Below are 23,104 nucleotides of genomic sequence, written 5' to 3' on the forward strand. Positions count from 1 at the left end.
CAGGACAAATTGGACAGCAACTTTTGGTGTCCAATTTCTCCTGTTACCTTTGGGAAAAAAAAATTGGGGACTAAAAGATCATGTTTGTGGAAAAAATATTTTTTTATTTTCACGCCCGGGCATTATAAACTTCTGTGAAGCACTTGGGGGTTCAAAGTGCTCACCGCAAATCTAGATAAGTTCCTTGGGGGGGTCTAGCTTCCAAAATGGTGTCATTTGTGGGGGGTTTCTACTGTTTAGGCACATCAGGGGCTCTTAAAAATGCGGCATGGCATCTGATTTCAATTCCAGCCAAAAAAGTTAAATGGCACTGCTTTCCTTCCGAGCTCTGCCATGCACCCAAATAGTGGTTTACCCCCACATGTGGGGTATCAGCATACTCAGGACAAATTTCACAATAACTTTTGGGGTCTTGCTACCCTTGGGAAAACAAAAATTGGGGGTGAAAAGATCATTTTTGTGGAAAAATGTGATTTTTTAATTTTAAGGCTGTACGTTATAAACTTCTGTGAAGCCCTTGGGCGTTCAAAGTTCTCAAAACACATCTAGATAAGTTCCTTGGGGGGTCTAGTTTCCAAAATGGTGTCATTTGTGGGTGGTTTCCACTGTTTTGGCACATCAGGGGCTCTCTAAACATGATATGGCGTCCGATCTGAATTCCAGCCAATTTTGCAGTGAAAAAGTCAAGCGGCGCTCCTTCCCTTCTGAGCTTTGCCATGCACTGAAACAATAAAAAGCAAACTAAAGATGGTGAGAGATAAACCTGGTAGGGATTGTGCAATATTGTATTTTTATGTTGTTGTGCCAATTTACACAATAAAGGCTATTTTTATAAAGCTATTTTATTCTTTTTATTTCTTGCACAATCCCTACCAGGTTTATCTCTCACCATCTTTAGTTTGCTTTTTATTGATTACCGGATGGTCTGCCATCCATCTATTTGGGAGAGGGCACATTGATCACACAAGTGTTTTTCAATTTATGCATTATTGAGATCACTATTACAATTTGTGCTATCCTCTCTAATCATGCGCTGAAACAGTGGTTCCCCCCCACATATCAGGTATCAGCGTGGTCAGGACAAATTGCACAATAACTTTTGCAGTCCAATTTCTCCTGTTACCCTTGGTAAAATAAAAAAACTGGACCTGAAGTAATTTTTTTTGTGGAAAAAAAGTGAAATGTTCATTTTTTTTAAACATTCAAAAAATTTCTGTGAAGCATCTGAAGGGTTAATAAGGTTCTTGAATCCGGTTTTGAGCTCCTTGAGGGGTGCAGTTTTTAGAATGGTGTCACTTTTGGGTATTTTCTATCATATAAACCCCTCAAAGTGACAACAAATGTGATGTGGTCCCTAAAAATAAAATGGTATTGTAAAAATGAGAAATCACTGGTCAACTTTTAACCCTTATAACTTCCTAACAAAAAAAAATTTTTGGTTCCTAAATTGTGCTGATGTAAAGTAAACATGTGGGAAATGTTACTTATTAAGTTTTTTGTGTGCCATATATCTGTGATTTAAGGGCATAAAAATTCAAAGTTGGAAAATTGCAAAATTTTCAAACTTTTCGCCAAATCTCTGTTTTTTTCACAAAAAAACGCAAGTTATAGCAATGAAATTTTTCCACTAACATGAAGTACAATATGTCGTGAGAAAACAATGTCAGAATCACCGGGATCCATGGAAACGTTCCAAAGTTATTACCTCATAAAGGGACAGTGGTCAGAATTGTAAAAATTGGCCCAGTCATTAACGTGCAAACCAACCTTGGGGGTTAAGGGGTTAAAGGGTATTTATGATGCCCGTAAACAAAAATTTATTATACAGTATGTTCATGTAAACCCCCTAGGGGTAAATATTTGTCAGTCCATACGCTTAGTGCATGAGCATTACCAGTATAGGAGACCAGCTTCTTTCTAATGGGAACATTTTTTATGAGGCTCTCCTCCACGTCTCTTCCAAGGGGCATTGGAGTGCCTCCAAATATTTGGCAGCCCTTGCATTCACTGCATAGGCAAACAGTATGGGAGACCCCCTTCCTATTACTGGGAACATTTTTTTCATGAGGCCATCCTCTATGTCTATTCAAAGGGGCATTGGAGTGCCTCCAAATTTTTGGCAGCCCTTGCATTCCCTGTCCTTGCTTAGAACTGTCCAGTGAGCTGAATAGCTCAGAGGGAAGAGCTGCCATTTGGTGCACAGGAGGTTCCAATCCTGACAGTACTCCCCTCCTTCCAGGGTGGCCTCTGGACATTTTTGGTGCTGGCTTCTCTGGATGTTTCAGATGAAAAGCTCATGTAAGTCTGGGTGCATGGACATTGCCCTCTGGCTCCCATGAATTATCTTCTGGTCCGTAGCCCATCCATTGTACAAAATATTGTAGTCTCCCTCTAAATTTTTAGAGTCCAGAATTTCATCCACGATGTACTCTTCTTCACCATGGACTTTTTCTGGTGGAGGAGGTGGCTGAGTTCTTCCTAGAAATGGGTTCTCACTGAATGAGAAAGGACACATGGAACACAGGGTGAATTTTAAATGGAAATCAACTGTGTTAAATAGTGCAGATTTGAAAAGGTCCTATGAATTTTTGACCCAATTTAGAAGACAGTACGTTTGTCTTCAGATTTTTGGTAGACAGCCAAACATTGTCATCGACCTGAAGGGCAGGAAGGGCTTTGCGACATTTATCTGCTTTTTCTTTGTAATCTTCTTTTGTAATAGCAGGATCCGAAGTATTAAATGAAAGATTAAGAATAAATACCGAATGTAAGCCATAGTTAGCAAAAAATGGGCTTTGGGATGTAGATCTGTGTTTGGAGTTATTATAGGCAAATTCTGCTGTTGGTAAATAATCAACCCAGTCATACTGTAAGTAAGAAATAAAACAGCGCAGGTAATGTTCATGGGTTTGGTTAGTTCTTTCAGTCTGGCCATTGGATTGTGGGTGGACAGCAGTGATCAAATTGACAGTAATTTCTAATGCTGCACAGAAGGTTTTCCAAAATCTTGATGTAAACTGAACACCTCTATCAGAAATGACATTGTCAGGAATTCCATGCAGCCTAAATATCTCTTTGACCACTTATTCTGTGGTTTGGTCAATGATAGGAATCCCTTTAGTTGGAATAAAATGGGCCATTTTTGTGAGCCGATCCACCACAACAACGATTACAGTAATTTCTTTAGAGGGAGGTAGGTCCACGGTAAAATCCATTGAGATTGATCCCCAGATGGAACTGGAAGAGGTTGGTTGAGTCCTAGAGGAGGAGATCATAGCATCTTGTTCCATGCACATGTTAAACAGGAAGAAACATATTTTCTCACTTCCTTCCTACAATTAGGCCACCAAAAAGAACGAAGCAGTAGTTCTTGCCTTTTCATTACTCCAGGGTGTTAGTCTAGCAGATTCGGGGACATATATTTGGTGGTTCTGCATCCAAAATCCCTCCTTAAAAGAAATCTTAATGTCTGTAGAAGGATGGTTATGAAAGAAGTCAGTTTGGTATCCCGCTTTAATTTTTGTAAAAAATCCTTTGGAGTCCAGTATTACCAAAAATATTTTGGACGTTAAGTATTACAGTAAGTGCTAGATCTTTCCTGATGTCTAGGTTCAGCAAATATCCTGAACAAAGCATCAGCCTTGCCATTTTTTGAACCAGGCCGATAAGAAATTATAAAATTAAACCTGGAGAAAAATAAGGCCCAATGTGCTTGTCTTGCAGACAACCTCTTAGCTGTACGGATAAATTCTAAATTTTTGTGGTCAATAAGGACAGTCACTTAATGATTGGCCCTTTCAAAAGATGTTACCATTCAGAGAAGGCAATTTTAATAGCTAAAAGTTCTTTATTTCCAATGTCATAGTTCTTTTCTGCAGCTGACATGATATGAGAAAGAAATGCACATGGATGAAGCTGAATTTTGTCTCCAACTCACTGTGATAAAACACGGAGTCTGAGGCGTCTGCTTAGTCAACAAACGGCAGTTCAGGATTTGGATGGACAAGTAATGGTGCAGAAGTATAAAGTGTCTCAAATTTGTCAAATGCCACTTGTGTCTCTGGAGACCAATAAAAGACTTTGGTTTTCTTTGTGAGTGAAGTAACTGTTAAAAATATTTTTGAAAAGGTTTCAATGAATCTTCTGTAGAAATTTGCAAATCATATGGAGTGCTGAACGTCTTTTAAATTTTTCGTAGTAGGCCAGTCAACTACCGCTCTGATTTTAGTGGGATCCATGCTCAGATCTTCTGGGGAGATGATATATCCCAGAAATTGAGTTCTGGTTTGTTCAAATTTACATTTTTTTGAGTTTGATATAGAGAGGGTTTCCCTGTAGACGTTTCAGGACTAACTGGACTTGTCTGCGATGCTCCTCCAACAAATAGACCCAAGAAATATCAAAAAACATCATTGATGAAGTGCTAAAAGGTGGCAGGGGCATTGTTATAGCCAAAAGGCATAACAAGATATTCAAAATGTCCATACCTAGTTCTATAGGTAATATTCCAATCATCTCCCGGGCGGAGTCGTATGAGTTTATAAGTCCCTCTTAGATCGAGTTTGGTAAAAATTCTGGCAGAACGCAGTCTCTCTAGCAACTCAGGAATTAAGGGGAGTGAGTAGCGAATTTTAATAGTAATTGCATTAATTTCTCTTAATACATGGCCACAGGGTTGGCTTTTTTTTCTACAAAAAACAAGGGCGCCCCAAATGGCAAAGAAGAAGGTTGAATAAAGCCTTGCTCTAAATTTTTGTCTAGATATTGCTTTAGTACTTATAATTCTGGCTCAGAAAGATTATAAATTCACCCAAACGGAATGAACACTTCAGGCAGTAATTCAATGGGACAGTCATAAGGATGATGAGGAGGCAGTTGATCAGATTTCTTCTTACTGCAGACCTCTCACTGAACTGCTGGTACTGAGTTGATAGTTTATCAAAATTCTGATGAGAAATCTCAGATACTTGAATTTGTTTCAGAACAAATACATTAGCATGTCAATTGTTCTTACAGCACTGATAAGGAAAGGTAATGGTCCTCAATGCCCAGATGATAGATGGGTTATGTATTGAAAACCAGGAATTCCTAGAATAATTGGAAATTTTGGAGATTAAATAAGATGAAAACTAACCGCTTCATGATGAATCAGTTCACCACAGATTTCCAGTTTCATTGTTTTGGGAGTAACAGGTCCAGATTAAAAAGGTGATCCATCCACAGTTTCCATATCAATTGGCATGGATATAGTCCTACTTTCTATGTTATTATCATGTGTATATTGTAAGTCCATGAAATTCCCTCCCGCTCCAGAATCTAACATGGCAGAGCATTGTATTTTTTGGCTCCCAATTATGACCTGTATGGGAACGACGAAATGAGAAGATGGTGATTGTTCTTTGCCTTTATCCTGCATTACAGATGAGATGGTCTGCATTACCGGATCTTGCCGTTCAAAAAGATTTAAATCACTTTCAGTTTTGGCATTAGTGAAAGCTATGGTCCTTTTATTAGGACAGTTGATGGCAAAATGTCCAGTGCCCCCACAATAGATATATATATTGATTCTCTGTACACCGCCTCTCCTCTACTTCAGAAAGAGGTTTTCGGGTGACATCAATTTGCATAGGTTCAGGCATCCATTTATTGTTGTCTTTTTAATGCTGATTGAGTAAAGGAGTAGTTAGCGTGTTTGCAAATACTCACAGTCTTTCCTTTCTTCTTTCCATGAGTCTCTGATCAATTCGGATGCACAGTTGAATAAAGTCCTCCAAATTATCAGGAGTCTCAAACCTTGCAAGTTTATCTTTTATTAGCTCTGATAATCCTTATGAAATTCACTCCTCTGGGCAACAAAATTCCATGTGGTGTCTGCCACCCAGTGGCAGAATTCAGAGGTATATTCAGCTACAGAGCGCCTCCTTAATGCAGGTTATGCAATTTGGTTTCAGCTGCAAAGCTACGATTTGGGTCATCAAACACCAGTCATTTAGGAGGTCAGAGTTTTTCTCAACATAAGGTGAGGTCCATGCAAGAGCCTCATCAGTCAGGAGATTAGTGATAAACAGAACCCTTTTCCTGTCACTGGTAAACAGAGAAGGATGCATCTGGAAATAGATATGGCATTGATTTAGGAATCCATGGTAATGATAACGATCCCCACTTGCAGGCAGCGGCATGTGTGCATTTGATTCCGGGTCAGAGTTGCGCAATTCGAGAAGTTGCCTCCTTTTGTGAACAACACCTGTGTTTGGAACTTAGAATATTTTTCTTAGTATGTGATATAAAAATTCTGAAGTTCAATAACTCATTGTCTCAGTTGGGCTGCAACAGGCTCCATTTTGTACGCGTGAATATTCTGTTATAGACTGACATGGTTTGGAGTACTGATATTGCAACCACTAGGGGCAGCACTGGCAGGTAGCATAGTCAGGTATAGCCAAGGAGTTGTACACTGGACCAATAATGTAGTTTGAAGAAATAAGAAGGAATCGTAGTCAAGGAAGCTGAGGTCGTTACCAGGAACAGCAATGTTGTTTGAAGGCATAGCAGGTGGAAGGAAGCTTGACTAGGGACTGGTAGCTCAATTTGGTCGCCCTCCCAGGGCTGTGGGGCACTCGGTACTGGGACGGTCCTTCAGAGGTGAATGTCACAGCAGCGGTGACCCGGTCCGTGGCCCTGGGCACCCATGTAAAAGAGGATTGAGTGATGAAATAAAGTTTATGAGTGATTCGTGACGCTACCTGTGGTGTTCGGCAAGGGAGGTGTTAAGCCAATGCTGCAGACAGATCCTCTGGGACAGATGATGGGGTGCAGCAGTGATGTTATAGCCCTCCACGGGCAGGGCTGTATTCCCAGGGCAGAGTAGAGGAAGAGGATAGGTGTTGAGGAAGAGGGTGCAGTGTCTGGCACAGAGATGTAGCAGTGTTGAAGAAGTTGCAGGAAGAAGGCAAGGACACAACAAAGTGTAGTTTCTTTACCTTTACTTTGTAAGCGCAGTCCAGGGTCCAGATTACAGATGGCACAGGAGCTGATTAGCCTTGAAGCAACTTAGGAATCTCTCTATCAGATGGGTTGTGTAGTCTCCTCTCTAGCGCTTACTTGAGGTACATGCAGTACTGTGTTACACTGACGTTCCTCCTTCTTCTTCCCTTTTGGATCTACCTCGTATGGCAGACAGCTGTAGCCTTCTATCTCCTTTGGCTCACACTTCGCTGTTGTGCCTCCGAGTCTTAGATGGGAATAGAGCATTTACAGCTTCCTATTCATCTGGTTTCTGTTGCAGGACCGTCAGTATCCATACAACCTTGGAGACCAGGCTCTAGATCATGCGTTCCAGCTGGGAATGAGCCTCTACTCCCTGCTCAATCCCCCAGCTCCTCTCTCCATGTTCACACACTTCGCCCTCCTCACAGAGCTGACTAATTTCCCCTCCTGGCCCCCAGAGAGAAGCTCTTCCCCTTTGTATTGGTTCAGAGCTCCCTCTGCTGGCCTGGAATGGGAACTGTGTTGTATGTAGAGATTAACTGTCAGAGAGACGCTTCATTGCTTCCAAGCCTGACATCACCATCCCTGGAGGAAGGCAATGCCAGTGTGGAGACCATACTCCTGGGGGCGCCACACAATAATCATGCAAGGAAAGGAGAGCAAGGCCAGGTTTAAATAGAGTGTGCAATCAGAATGAGCCAATCAGAAACTCAGGGTGGAGACATCAGCAACAACATAGGTGCAAGTATTTGGGTTAGCACGGAACTGTCCAGCGAGCTGAATAGCTCAGAAGGAAGAGCTGCCGTCTGATGCACAGGAGCTGCTGGGTTCGAATCCTCACACCTGGCCTGAATGTGTTGCTGCAGAAAGTATAGTGCCTGTGTGCTCACTACTGCCGACCGCACCCTGCAAGTAATCGAATTGCATCACTACAGATGTCTTTTGGCCTACCGTTAACCATTTAATAAGCGATGTGCCGGCACTGTGGAATGCCACTCTGCACATGTTGTAGCGACTGTGGCAGCATTCCCGTGCCATGGTGCAGTATCTTCTTTTACATTGCCAGGGCCAGCACAGTACTGACGTGGTGCAAATCACGCTTGCAGAGTGGGCACAGATGAAGGACCTCTGCACGTTTCTGCACAGTTTCAAAATGTTTACTAAGATTGTTAGCACTGATGATACTTTGAATAGTCTGAGGGAGGAGGTGGTGGTCCCTAAGGAGGAGTTGGAATCAGAGGAGTGTCAACGCACAAGCAGTTGCCATGGGAGGATGGACTTCAGGTAGAGACAAGCACAGTAAAGACAAAGTAAAAGGAAGAAACACTCTGCTTCAGGCTCTGCTGCTAAGCTCAACCGCAGCAGAGAAGACGGCGCCAGAAATTTGAACTACCACATCAGCAACACCACTGACACAGGAGAGTTCCTCATCCCTAGCTCGTCTGCATAGAAGAAATTTATTACCGACAATCAGCTGATGGGTCACGTGACTATTTAAAGGAAGGTGAGAGTGGTTACCAACCAACATCAGCTGACCAACCAAAAAGAACAGCCAGCAAGAGAATGATAACTCTTGCTGGACCAAAAGGAAAAAACATTTAAATTACAGCAGAAACAGAGCTGTCATGAATCTCATAATGAATCATGACACTCATCTTAATTTAAACTTAAATTCAAAGCTCTAAATGCTGGCCCAGCCCCTGATACCACATGCATGACCCATGACTGACTGCTGCTGTGCCATTATCACATTTCTACTGTGGGTGAATTGATCATCAATGATGTTTGTGGCACCTTAGTGTGGCAGAGCAGAAAAGCAGTTTGATCTGTTCCATGAGGTATCAGAGCTCCCCGCACAGCAGACCTACATGGATCCCTCACCCATCTTGTCTTTATTTAAACCCTTCATGGCCGGAGGTATTTTCGTTTTTGCATTTTTGTATTTTGCTCCCGTTCTTCGCAGAGCCATAACTTTGTTATTTTTTGGTCAAAATAGCCATGTTAGGGCTTGTTTTTTGTGAGACAAGATGTACTTTTGAACGTCACCATTGGTTTTGACATATCTTGTACTGGAAAACAGGAAAAAAATCCAAGTGCGGTGAAATTGCAAAAAAAGTACAATTCCACAGGTTTTTTTTTTTTTTTTTTACCATGTCCACTAAACGCTAAAACTGACCTGTCATTATGATTCTCCAGGTCATTACAAGTACATTGACAGCAAATATGTCTAGGTTCTTTTTTATTTAAGTAGTGAAAAAAAATCCAAACTTTGTTAAAAATGTGGCGCCATTTTCCGAGAACTGTAGTGTCTCCATTTTTCATGATCTGGGGCTGGGTGAGGGCTTATTTTTTGCATGCCAAGCTGAAGCTTTTATTTATACCATTTGGTGTAGATATGATTTTTTGACCACCCATTATTGCATTTTATTGCAATGTAGCAGCGACCAAAAAAAAGTATCTGTGGCATTTTTAATTTTTTTCTCGTTATGCCGTTTAGCAATTGGGTTAATTCTTTTTTTTATGTTGATAGATCAGGCGATTCTGGTGATATTAACTGTGTGTATATTTGAATTTTTTATTGTTTTATTTTGAATGGGGCAAAAGGGGGGTTATTTAAACTTTCATTTATTTTTTTAAAATATTTTTAAAAACATTTTGTTTTACTTTTTGCAGTCTTCAATAGTTTTCATTGGAGACTAGAAGCTGCAGTTGTCTGATCGCCTCTGCTACACACAGGCAATGATCAGTTTACCTATGTGTAGCCGAAATGCTCACTTGCTATGAGTACCGACCACCGGGCAGTGCTCATAGCAATCTGGCAATGACAACCATAGAGGTCTGCTGGAGCTCTCTGGCTGTCATGCTGACCCATCGGTGACCCGCAATCACGTGACGGGGTCACTGATGGGCGGGATTTCCGACATAGTTCTGGTAAGCGCAAGGTAAATGCTGCTTTCAGAGATTGTCAGCGGCATTTAACAGGTTAACAGCTGCGGGTGGATCGCGATTCCACCCACAGCTGTTAGAGGCCCATGTCCCGAGAAAGATGTAGGCTCAGCACTGGAGTCCACATCAAAGGGAGGGATTCCGACATGGGCATATTATTACGCCCAGCATCAGAAAGTAGTTAAACTTAAATTCAATGCTGTAAATGCTGGCTCAGATACCTCATGCATGGCCCATTTTTCTATCAATAGTAGTCTATAAAACTGATGTTTGTGCTATCTTTGTGTGGCTGAAATAAAAAAAATATTGGAGGTGTTGCATAAGGTGTGAAGTCTCCCAGCTAAGAAGGCTTGCACTGCTCTCTTAACCACCATGTCCACATTAAAACTTCAATTCCAAATTGTAAATGCTGGGCCAGAGCTTGATACCTCATGCATTGGCCCATGGCTGACTATTGGTGTGCTATTATCAAATTTCTACTGTTGGTCAATTAATGCCACTTTTCCTAGTATCTGCCTCTAATTTTTAGAAATGTTTAGACTCCAAGTTGGGTCTCCTTCATGTGCGTTTCTCATCCTCCTGTTACTGATCAATATTTAAGCAAAAAATGCTGGTCCAAGCCCTTTCCCAGGTCCTGTCCCATTCATCCATGTTGTGCAATTATACTATTTGCACTCTGGGTCAATTGATGCCAGTTTTCCTGATGTCTGCCCCTAATTTGAGCTGTTTTGGCAGCTTTTTGGTGCCCTTGAAGGTGTTGCGTACGGCTTTGGTTTTGCCTCCAACTGAATTCAGAGGTGTTCGGATATGTTCGCCGAACTGTTCAGCAAACATCGGGACGTTCGCCAATCCGAACCAAACCAAATCTTAAAAGGTTCGTTCATCTCTAGTCAACACCTTCTTAGCAGTCAAATTGACCATCATAAAAAAACAAACATATATTTTTCTCATGAGCTGGCGCTATGGCTGCAATGTTGGCGCTGTCTCCACACCGTGCCAACATCGCAAGAATAGTGCCTTTTTTGGGGTAAGAATATGTATCTTTTATTTTATGACTGCCAAATTAACTGGAAAGAAGGGTTGTCCAGCAGTAAAAGAAAAACTTAAATTTTAAAAACAATAATGCAATCAACTGACTGCAAACATATCATGAACTTTTTAATACCCTCAAAATATATTAGAACATTGTAGAAATTTTTATTTACAAAGAGATTAAGGTTTATTATCCTAAAACCAGACATTCTGAATAAAAATTGTTTATAGAAAAATATATGAAAGCGATAATGGTTACATTTTATAGTAATACATGATTAGTATGGATTCTTATTCCTTTTTCTGTTTTCTTTCACAGAACCTTTACGTCCTCCCTTGCTCTTTGCAGATCCTCCTAGTGGTAGAATTCGGGATGGAGGCAATGTGACACTATACTGTGCAGCTCCTGAAGAGTATGAGAGAACTAAATTCCATTTTCTCAGTGCCACAGATGAAATAATTAGTGTATCATCTTACAATAAACAGAAAAAAGCAGCAGTAACCATCAATATGAAGAAATCCAATAGCACTTCGGCTACTAAATACTTCTGCCAATACACAGCAGAGATTAAAGGACGCTTATTGCTATCACCAAAAAGTCCTCAAATTGAGATTATTGTGGTAGCAAGTAAGTAGCTTATTAATAGATTCTTGACATAATTATTATTACTTTGGAGGAAGATTAAACAACAATAATTAATTGTGTAACTTTATTCATGTGCTTTAACATTCTTTTTGATCCCCAGCAGGATCTTTTTGGTGGTTGATCGCTCTTGGAGTAGGTGCTGGGATAACAGTTTTGCTAATATTTCTTGGTTTAATCTACTGGGTGCTGCTTGGCAAGAAAGGTAATATTTATCCACTAACATTATATACTTTTAGAAGAGGTTTTTTTTCCTCAAGAGGATTCTGATAAAATGGTTCATTGAGTAGGGATATTCATACTCCCATTAGAAATCCATAATTAAAAGTGTAATTTTTATGGTGGGGGCATAAAGAACTTTAGATTATGCAATAACTCCCACTTTTATTGAATAATGTAATAATAATGTATGCTTACCACATAAGTTGGTAAAAATTACATTAGACGCCTGATTGAAGATGTTTCTGTGTACACAGTTTCATATATATAAATATACAGTATATATATATATATACTGTGTATATATATATATACACACACACTTCTCAAAAAAATAAAGAGAACACTTAAACAGTACAATGTAACTCCAAGTCAATTACACTTCTGTGAATTCAACCTGTCCAGTTATGAAGCAACACCGATTGTGAATCAATTTCTCCTGCTGTTGTGCAAATGAAAGAGACAACAGGTTAAAATGATAGGAAACTAACAAGACAACCCCTTTAAAGCAGTGGTTCTGAAGGGGGTGACCACAGACCATTTCTCTGTTCTTATCCTTTTTGGCTTTTGTTTTGGTCACCTATGCATTTTCTCATTGCTGTCACCCCTAGTGGTACTGCACAGTAGCATGAGGCAATGTGTACAATTCATAGAAGTTGCTCAGGTAGTGCAGCTCATCCAGGATGGCACATCAACGTGAGCTGTGGCAAGAAGGGTAGCTGTGTCTGTAAGCACAGTGTCCAGAGCATGGAGCAGATACTAGGAGACAGGCCAGTACACCAGGATACATTGAGGGGGATGTAGGAGAGCAACAACTCAGCAGCAGGACCAGCTACCTCCTCGTTTGTACAAGGAGGAAAAGGAGGAGCATTGCCAGAGCCCTGCAAAATGACCTCCAGCAGGCCACTAACATCCATGTGTCTGCTCAAACTGCCAGGAACAGACTGTATGAGGATGTCCACAAGTGGGTGTTGCGCTTACAGCCCAACACCATGCAGGGCAATTGGCATTTGCCAGAGAACACCAAGATTGACAGGCAGTCTGTGCTGTTCACGGACAAGAGCAGATTCACACTGAGCACATGTTACAGACATGACAGAGTCTGGAGACGCTGGGGACAACGTTCTGCTGCCTGCAATCTCACCCAGTTTGACGAATTTGGTAGTGGGTCAGTTATGGTGTGGGGAGGCATTTCACATTTAACCCCTTACCTACAAATGATGTAATATTCCGTACATGTGACCATGGACCTAATTACCATGGACGGAATATTACGTCATCGCGATCAGCGGTGCCCACGTGGTGAGAACCGCTGATCGCGGCCGAGTGTCAGCTAATTATCATAGCTGACACCCGGCATAATGTGTCAGGGGCGGTCGCGGACCGCCCCCGACACGTTAACCCCTTGCACACCGCGATCAAACACGATCGCGGTGTACCGGGGGTTAAAGGGAAGCATCGGCAGGGAGGGGGCTCCCTCCGTGCTTCCCTGAGCCCCCCATGGCAGCGCAATGTGCAGCGCTGCTGCGGGGGACTCCTTTCCTGCAGGTCCCTGGATCCAATATGGCGACGGGGACCTCCGGGGGCCTGCAGGAAGCTGGCTTCCTCAGTGCCTGCAAAGCGCAGGCATGAGGAAGCCTGTGCAGTGCCTGTGACAGATCGCTGATCTGTCACAGTGATCTGTGATGTGACAGATCAGCGATCTGTCACAGGACAGTGATGTCCCCCCTGGGACATTGTAATAAAGTAAAAAAAAAATAAAAAAAAGTGTAAAAATAATTAAAAAAAAAAAATCGCCAAATAAATTAAAAAAAAAAAAAAAATATTCCCCAATAAATTCATTTTTTGGAAATAAAAAAAACAAAACAATAAAAGTACACATATTTGGTATCGCCGCGTCCGTAACGACCCGCCCTATAAAACTGTCCCAATAGTTAACCCCTTAAGCGAACCCCTTAAAAAATAACAATAAAAAACGAAGCAAAAAATAATGATTTATTATACTGCCGAACAAAAAGTGCAATAACGCGCGATCAAAAAGACGCATATAAATATCCATGGTACCGCTGAAAACGTCATCTTATTCCGCAAAAAACGAGCCACAATACAGCATCATCCGCGAAAAAATAAAAAAGTTATAGCTCGCAGAATAAAGTGATGCAAAAATAATTATTTTTTATATAAAATTGTTTTCATTGCATAAAAGCGCCAAAACATAAAAAAAGACCTAAATGAGGTATCGCTGTAACCGTACTGACCCGAAGAATAAAACCGCCTTATAAATTTTACCACACCCGGAACGGCGTAAACGCACCACCCAAAAGAAATTCATGAAACGCTGGTTTTTGTCAATTCTGCGTCCCAAAAAACGAAATAAAAAGTGATCAAAAAATGTCACATGCCCGAACATGATACCAATAAAAGCGTCAACTCGTCCCGCAAAAAATAAGACCTCACATGACTCGGTGGGTCAAAATATGGAAAAATTATAGCTCTCAATATGTGGTGATGCAAAAACTATTTTTACAATAAAAAGCGTCCTTTAGCGTGCGACAGCTGTCAAACATAAAAACCGCCATAAATAGTAAATCAAACCCCCCGTTATCACCCCCTTAGTTAGGGAAAAATAATACAATTAAAAAAATGTATTTATTTCCATTTTCCCATTAGGGTTAGGGCTAGGGTTAGGGTTAGGGTTAGGGCTAGGGTTAGGGCTAGGGCTAGGGTTAGGGTTAGAATTGGGGGTTTCCACTATTTGCGCACATCAGGTGCTCTCCAAACGCAACATGGCATCTGATCTCAATTCCAGCCAATTCTGCGTTGAAAAAGTCAAATGGTGCTCCTTCCCTTCCAAGCTCTGCCATGCACCCAAACAGTGTTTTACCCCCTCATATGGGGTATCAGCCTACTCAGGACAATTTGCAAAACAACTTTTGGGGTCCTATTTCTCCTGTTGCCCTTAGGAAAATAAAAATTTTGGGGCAAAAATATCATTTTTGTGGAAAAATTTTTTTTTGTTATTTTCACGCCTGGGCGTTATAAACTTCTGTGAAGCACTTGGGGGTTCAAAGTTCTCACCACACATCTAGATAAGTTCCTTGGGGGGTCTAGTTTCCAAAATGGGGTCATTTGTGGGGGGTTTCCACTGTTTTGGTACATCAGGGGCTTTCCAAACGTGACATGGTGTCTGATCTCAATTCCAGCCAAAAAAGTCAAATGGCGCTGCTTGCCTTCCGAGCTCTGCCATGTGCCCAAATAGTCATTTACACCCACATATGGGGTATCAGCGTACTCAGGACAAATTGCACAATAACTTTTAGGGTCCTGTTACCCTTGGGAAAATAAAAATTGGGGGTGAAAAGATCATTTTGTGGAAAAAATATGATTTTTTAATTGTACCGCTGTACATTATAAACTTCTGTGAAGCCCTTGTGGGTTCAAAGTTCTCACCACATATCTAGATAAGTTCCTTAGGGGGTCTAGTTTCAAAAATGGGGTCACTTTTGGGGGGTTTCCACTGTTTAGGTACATCAGGGGCTCTCCAAACGCGACATGGCGTCCGATCAGAATTCCAGCCAATTTTGCATTGAAAAAGTCAAACGGCGCTCCTTCCCTTCTGAGCTCTGCCATGCGCCGAAACAGTGGTTCCCCCCCACATATCAGGTATCAGCGTGCTCAGGACAAATTGCACAATAATTTTTGCAGTCCAATTTCTCCTGTTACACTTGGTAAAATAAAAAAAATTGAACCTGAAGTAATTTTTTTTGTGAAAAAAAGTTAAATGTTAATTTTTTTTAAATATTCAAAAAATTCCTGTGACGCACCTGAAGGGTTAATAAACTCCTTGAATGTGGTTTTAAGCACCTTAAGGGGTGCAGTTTTTAGAATGGTGTCACTTTTGGGTATTTTCTATCATATAGACTCCTCAAAGTGGCTTCAAATGTGATGTGGTCCGTAAAAATAAAATGGTGTTGCAAAAATGAGAGATCGCTGGTCAACTTTTAACCCTTATATCTTACTAACAAATAAAAATTTTGGTTCCAAAATTGTGCTGATGTAAAGTAAACATGTGGCAAATGTTACTTATTAACTTTTTTGTGTGCCATATATCTGTGATTTAAGGGCATAAAAATTCAAAGTTGGAAAATTGCGGAATTTTCATAATTTTTGCCAAATTTCCGTTTTTCTCATAAATAAACGCAAGTTATATGAATGAAATTTTACCACTAACATGAAGTAAAATATGTCACGAGAAAACAATGTCAGAATCACCGGGATCCACGGAAGCGTTTCAGAGTTATGACCTCATAAAGGGACAGTGGTCAGAATTGTAAAAATTGGCCCGGTAGTTAACGTGCAAACCACCCTTGGTAGTGAAGGGGTTAAATGTGCTTGTACATGCTTTTTGTGCAGCAATGGAGTCTTGTGTGTTTAGCGTGCATACAGGCCAAGGAGTTAGAGTGCATTACCAGTAGTTTTCTTCAAACTGTACCTGCTTATTCCAAGTCTTTCTGTAGCTCTCCACAGGTGGTCCTTGGCTCTTTGGCAAGTCTTCTGATAATTATTTTAACTTTTCTGTCTGAAATCTTGCAGGGTGCACCTGGTTGTGGCCTGTTTATGGTGAAATGATGTTCTTTCCAAGTCTGGATTATGGTTCCAACAGTCCTCACTGGAGCCTTCAGCAGTTTAGAAAGTCTTGTAAAACCAAAGCAACTAGTATGTTTTTCAACAAAAAGGTTGATAAGGTCTTGAGTCAGGTTACTGGTTTTACCATCATGAGATGTTTCTTTTGATGCAGTTTGGTAATGAGCAGATATTACTTTTCACTAAGTTGCAGGATTACTTTTTAATTACTGATAGATTTCAGCTGGTGTCATGTTGTTTCATGACTTTTTGCACCTCTATTTATTAATGTCTTCAATAATTTTTTCCTGTGCCATTTCTCAATATACATTGTTCTTACTGGGAGAAACAAAATAAGAATCTTGTAGTTATAATGCCTTGTAATGGCTAACGAAAATAAAATAAGTGATGTTACAAGGTAAGCTATCAAGAGTACTTTTAATCAGTTATGGAATAACAAAATATCTGAAGAAACATGCATACATACATCAAAAGAGTAGAGACATAGCATAATTCTTATATCATGTGTCTGTTCTTTTGGTGTATATTTAAAAATATATATACTTATAAAATTGGTGATGTGTTCAATGCTTATTCCATCGACTGTATATCAAAGGTATAAAAATCCAAAAAAGGAGATAGCACAAGCAAAATAGTGAAATAGTAAAGATCATTTATTCACCAACACCAGCTATGTTTCAACTCTCTATATGGAGCCTTTCTCAAGCTCCTTATGTATGCTACTGTATACACTACATGTGACATAGATTTTCCCACTTAAATAAACAATCCCATGAAAATTCTTATTCTCTCAATATATATACTACCGTTCAAAAGTTTGGGGTCACCCAGACAATTTTGTGTTTTATGTGAAAACTAATACTTTTATTAATCAAATGGGTCGCCAAATGAATTTAAAATCTAGTCCAGACATTGACAAGGTTTGAAAAATTTTTTTTTATTTGAAATAATAATTTTCTCCTTCAAACCTTGCTTTCGTCAAAGAATGCTCCCTTTGCAGCAATTACAGTATTGCAGACCTTTGGCATTCCAACAGTTAATTTGCTGAGGTAATCTGGAGAAATTTCACCCCATGCTTCCAGAAGCCCCTCCCACAACTGGGTTTGACTTGATAGGCACTTTTTGCGTACCATACAGTCAAGCTGCTCCCACAACAGCTCAATGGGGTTGAGATCTGGTGACTGCACTGGCCACTCCATTACAGATAGAATACCAGCTGCCTGCTTCTTCCCTAAATAGTTCTTGCATAATTTGGAGGTGTGCTTTGGGTCATTTTCCTGTTGTAGGATGAAATTGGCTCCAATCAAGCGCTGTCCACAGGGTATGGCATGGTGTTGCAAAATGGAGTGATAGCCTTCCTTATTCAAAATCCCTTTTACCTTGTACAAATCTTCCACTTTACCAGCACCAAAGCAACCCCAGACCATCACATTACCTCCACCATGCTTGACAGATGGTGTCAGGCACTCTTCCAGCATCTTTTCAGTTGTTCTGTGTCTCACAAATGTTCTTCTTTGTGATCCAAACACCTCAAACTTGGATTCGTCTGTCCATAACATTTTTTTCCAATCTTCCTCTGTCCAATGTCTGTGTTCTTTTGCCCATATTAATCTTATACTTTTATTTGCCAGCCTCAGATATGGCTTTTTCTTTGCCACTCTGCCCTGAAGGCCAGCATCCTGGAGTCGCCTCTTCACTGTAGACATTGACACTGACATTTTGCGTGTACTATTTAATGAAACTGCCAGTTGAGGACCTGTGAGGCGTCGATTTCTCAAACTACAGTGTTGTGAACACTTTTGACCTGGCTTCTGAGTTTGGGCTCCCTCTGGTGGTTGCTGCTGGTAATGGAGCTGGTCTGGCTGACAGAAGTCAATCACCTGAGGAGGATGATTGGAGGTCAGGTGTTACAGACTGGAGAGATTTAAGTGAGCAACCTTCCCTCAGTTGTTGCCGGTAATTTGGTTTTCTTCCTGAGCATTTTGGAAGTCTGCTTGCCTCCTGCTTTGTCCTGCATCTTTCAGATAAGTTATTTGTCTGCTTGAATCTTTTTGCATTTGATCCATTTTTTGCTTTTCTCTGATTTCTGCTTTGCTGGTGTAAGTTCAGCCTTGTTCCCTGCTGGAACCTGTGCTGGACTCTGTTCCATTTGCCACAGCTCATGTCAGTCTTTTCAGTAATTCTAATTCCCTGTTATATCAGTGTCTTTTGTTCTGCATCCAGTTCACACCAGAGTTCTGATTTAGTGGGGGAGAGGTCGTGTGGCTTCAGTATTTTTGCATATCAGACATGTTGGATTTTTTCTTAGGGTTTTTTGCGTGATTGCAGACAGTATCCTTTCCTGTCCTGTTCTATCTAGACAGTTTGGGCCCCATCATTTGTTTACTCTATTTTTTGCCTGTGTTTTGTGCCTCATCTTGTCTCACCGGCAATATATGTTTGGGGGCTATCTATTCCTTTGGGGTTCTACTCCGGGGCAGTTTAGCTTTCCCCTTTCTCTCTTTAGGCTTAGTTAATTCTTTGCCTGTGCCGAGGCGTCTAGGGCATCTTAGGTACATCCCACGGCTAATTCTAGTTGTGTTGTCAGTTTAGGGGTCTGCAATCCACTAAGTTACCAACCTCTCTGGTTATCTGGTCGCCTAGCCTATTCCCCTGCTATCCTCCTCTGTTACCCAATCATAACACTACAGACTCTAATGTACTTGTCTTGTTGCTCAGTTGTGCAGCGGGGCCTCCTATTTCTCCAATAGTACACACCATTGTAATAAATCTTCAGTTTCTTGGCAATTTCTCGCATGGAATAGCTTCATTTCTTTTTTTTTTTTATTCAATAGTTTTTATTAAGGATTTTTGGAAATAACAGGTATAACAAAGGGGGGGGGGGGGAATTAACAGGTTCATCATAAGTACAATAAAGCGTACAGTATTGATACATTGAAAAATAATATAACAAAAAATACACTGAAGTAATGAACCAGGGAATGAGAGAGGATAAACTGAAAATGTTGAAACTTTCCTCTCGGCTGGGGTAGGGGAAAGAACAGGGACATCAAAACAGTAAGTTAACAAAGGGGGGAGAAAAACAAAATATATGAAAGGGTATACTCTCCAAGTGTAAAAATCTATAGGAATCCACCAAGTAAATTGACTAATTCAAAACTCCACAGACTATCAGATCGTTTCCCTCAATGGTGGAAGGTGTACTTGCTATACATAGATTTGTTAAATAAAGAATAATTTTTTTACGTCAGGCCATGCGCTCCATCTTGTCACGTCTCCGTCAGATTTGGGGCCTGCTGTTCCGGTCGCAGCCACTAGGAGGCGCCGGGCCGCCACTTCGCCGTCAGACTCGGGGACGGCTGTTCCTGCCTCGGCCACTGGGAGGCGCCGTGGTTCTATTACGTCGCCGTCAGACTCAGGGCCTATGGTCCCAGCTTTAGCCACTAGGAGGCGCCGGTCTGTCACGTCACCGTTGGATTCGAGGCCTGCTGTTCCGGTCACGGCCTCTAGGAGGCGCCAGACCGCCACTTCACTGTCAGACTCGGGGACGGCTGTTCCTGCCTCGGCCACTGGGAGGCGCCATGGTCCGCCCGTGAGTTATGGTGGTGACAGAGAAGTGGCTCCTGCGCAGGCATCTGGTGGGCGCAGGCTCCGCCCCTCTGTCAGTCATCAGGGGGTTACTGCAACTCCATCTGGCCTGGTCCTGGTGGCGGCCCTAATGACATCACCAGTCCAGGAACCTGTGAGGGATGACCTGATCCCTCAAATACCTTGGGACTGGTCTTGCAAGCCGCCGGATATATTCTTGGTTCCCCTGTGTGTTACTTAGTGATTGATTTCTGTTTGACTCTGACCCCAGCTTGGATTTCTGACCCCTCTATTGCCTGACGATTCTGTACTTCTGCTACTCTCCTGGTTTGTGACCTTGGCCTGGATATTCTGACTCTGCTACTTCCTAACGATTCTGTACCTCTGCCGCCCTCCTGGTTTTTGACTCTGACCTTGGCCTGAAATTGACTCTGCTATTGCCTGCCGTTTTTGTACTTCACTCTGACGATCGTCCTGCTCTGGCCGCTGCTCCTATTCAGACAGTACCTCCTGGGCTCTGTTGTAAATCCAGATCCCTGTATAGGGGTAAAGGGTATCAGTGTTTCTCGGGGTGTTGCCTGGCTGCAGCCCAGAACCGCAGACGGACGTTACATTATATCCGGCCATAAAATTAACTGCTTCTTGTGTATATACCCAACATATACAAAAGCAGTCTCCCTGAACTTTTTTTTTTTTTTTTTTTTTTTTTCTTCTTCTGACTGAGCTGATTTTTGGCCTGAACACCTGGTGCACTGCACAGCCTGGAAGATCTCTCTCATTTTCCTGGACAACTATGGGGCAGTCTGGAGTCTTCAGGGAGAGAGCTGCACCTCAGAGATCCATGCTCCTGGCACGTCGACCTCTGGGCAACTACTCTGGCTATGGTTGCCCAGAGCAGCGTCGGACTGGAACACCTTGGGCCCACCAGAGAAAATCATTCTTGGGGCCCACTATGTAGCTGCATAGAGTTAAATACCAGACCACCAATTATGCGGTAAAACACGCTAATATCCGGGTATAATATAAGGTTGTACATGTCTTAATTATGTAGCAGGAGTTGGGGTAGCCCCCTCATAGAATATAAAGCAGCCCCCTCACATAGTATAATGCAGCCATCTCATAGAATATAATGCAGCCATCTCATAGAATATAATACTGCCCCCCTCATAGGGTATAATACTGCCCCCCTCATAGGGAATAATGCACCCCCTCATAGGGTATAATGCACCCCCTCATAGGGTATAATGCACCCCCTCATAGGGTATAATACTGCCCCCCTCATAGGGTATAATACTGCCCCCCTCATAGGGAATAATGCACCCCCTCATAGGGAATAATGCACCCCCTCATAGGGTATAATGCTGCCCCCTCATAGGGTATAATACTGCCCCCCTCATAGGGTATAATACTGCCCCCCTCATAGGGAATAATGCACCCCCTCATAGGGTATAATGCTGCCTCCTCATAGGGTATAATACTGCCCCCCTCATAGGGAATAATGCATCCCCTCATAGGGAATAATGCTGCCCCCTCATAGGGTATAATACTGCCCCCCTCATAGGGTATAATGCACCCCCTCATAGGGTATAATGCACCCCCTCATAGGGAATAATGCTGCCCTCCTCATAGGGTATAATGCTGCCCCCTCATAGGGTATAATACTGCCCCCCTCATAGGGAATAATGCACCCCCTCATAGGGTATAATGCTGCCTCCTCATAGGGTATAATACTGCCCCCCTCATAGGGTATAACGCTGCCCCCTCATAGGGTATAATGCTGCCCCCTCATAGGTTATAATACTGCCCCCCTCATAGGGAATAATGCTGCCCCCCTCATAGGGTATAATACTGCCTCCTCATAGGGTATAATACTGCCCCCCTCATAGGGAATAATGCATCCCCTCATAGGGTATAATGCACCCCCTCATAGGGTATAATACTGCCCCCCTCATAGGGTATAATACTGCCCCCCTCATAGGGAATAATGCACCACCTCATAGGGTATAATGCTGCCTCCTCATAGGGTATAATACTGCCCCCCTCATAGGGAATAATGCATCCCCTCATAGGGAATAATGCTGCCCCCTCATAGGGTATAATGCTGCCCCCCTCATAGGGTATAATACTGCCCCCCCTCATAGGGTATAATACTGCCCCCCTCATAGGGAATAATGCATCCCCTCATAGGGAATAATGCTGCCCTCCTCATAGGGTATAATGCTGCCTCCTCATAGGGTATAATGCTGCCTCCTCATAGAGTATAATGCTGCCCCCTCATAGGGAATAATGCACCCCCTCATAGGGTATAATGCTATATAGATATATAGATATAGAGTTAGATAGAAATAGATAGAAAGATAGATGTAGAAATAGATAGATATAGAGATAGATAGTAGATAATGGATAGAAAGTAGATAATGGATAGATATAGATAGAAAGATTCATAGAGATAGAGATAGATATAAAGATAGATATAGAAAGAAATATAGATAGATAGATAGATCGATAGGTAGATAGATATAGAGATAGATAGAAAATAGATAATGGATAGATAGATAGATAGATAGATATAGAGATAGATAGCTATAGATAGAAAGATATAGAGATAGATAGATATATAGATAGAGAAAGATAATAGATAGAGATAGATAATAGATAGAGATATACAGATATAATAATAATAATATAGACATATATAGATAGATATAGAGATAAATATATATAGATAGATGGCTATAAATAAAAATAGATATAGAGATATATAGAGATAGATATAGAGATAGATAGATATAGAGACAGATAGATATAGAAAGATAGATATAGAGATAGATATAGAGATAATAGCTAGATATAGAGATAGATAGATATAGAGTTAGAAAGATAGATATAGAGAGATATAGAGATAGCTAGATAGATGGATAGATAGATATAGATAATAGAGATAATAGATAGATATAGATATAGAGATAGATGGATAGATCAATAGATAGATAGATAAAGAGAGAGAGATAGAGATTGATACATAATGAGATATAGAGATAGATA

General features: G+C 41.4%; 1 protein-coding gene across 3 annotated transcripts in view; it reads left to right on the forward strand.

Annotated features, from left to right (window-relative positions):
• LOC141089171 (immunoglobulin superfamily member 1-like) overlaps positions 1 to 23,104 on the forward strand; it is a 51,088-nt gene that overhangs the window by 10,914 nt on the left and 17,070 nt on the right. For 2 of the 3 annotated variants that reach the window (XM_073575494.1, XM_073575495.1), the window contains exons 6-7: positions 11,285 to 11,593; positions 11,712 to 11,813. In XM_073575494.1, coding sequence (XP_073431595.1) covers positions 11,285 to 11,593; positions 11,712 to 11,813 — 411 coding nt within the window. The remainder of the gene's footprint in view (positions 1 to 11,284; positions 11,594 to 11,711; positions 11,814 to 23,104) is intronic. The other variant, XM_073575496.1, reaches the window with a different exon arrangement.

This window comes from Dendrobates tinctorius, unplaced genomic scaffold (assembly GCF_039654945.1).
Source record: "Dendrobates tinctorius isolate UK_male_01 unplaced genomic scaffold, ASM3965494v1 ptg000044l, whole genome shotgun sequence".
NCBI classification, from domain to species: domain Eukaryota; kingdom Metazoa; phylum Chordata; class Amphibia; order Anura; family Dendrobatidae; genus Dendrobates; species Dendrobates tinctorius.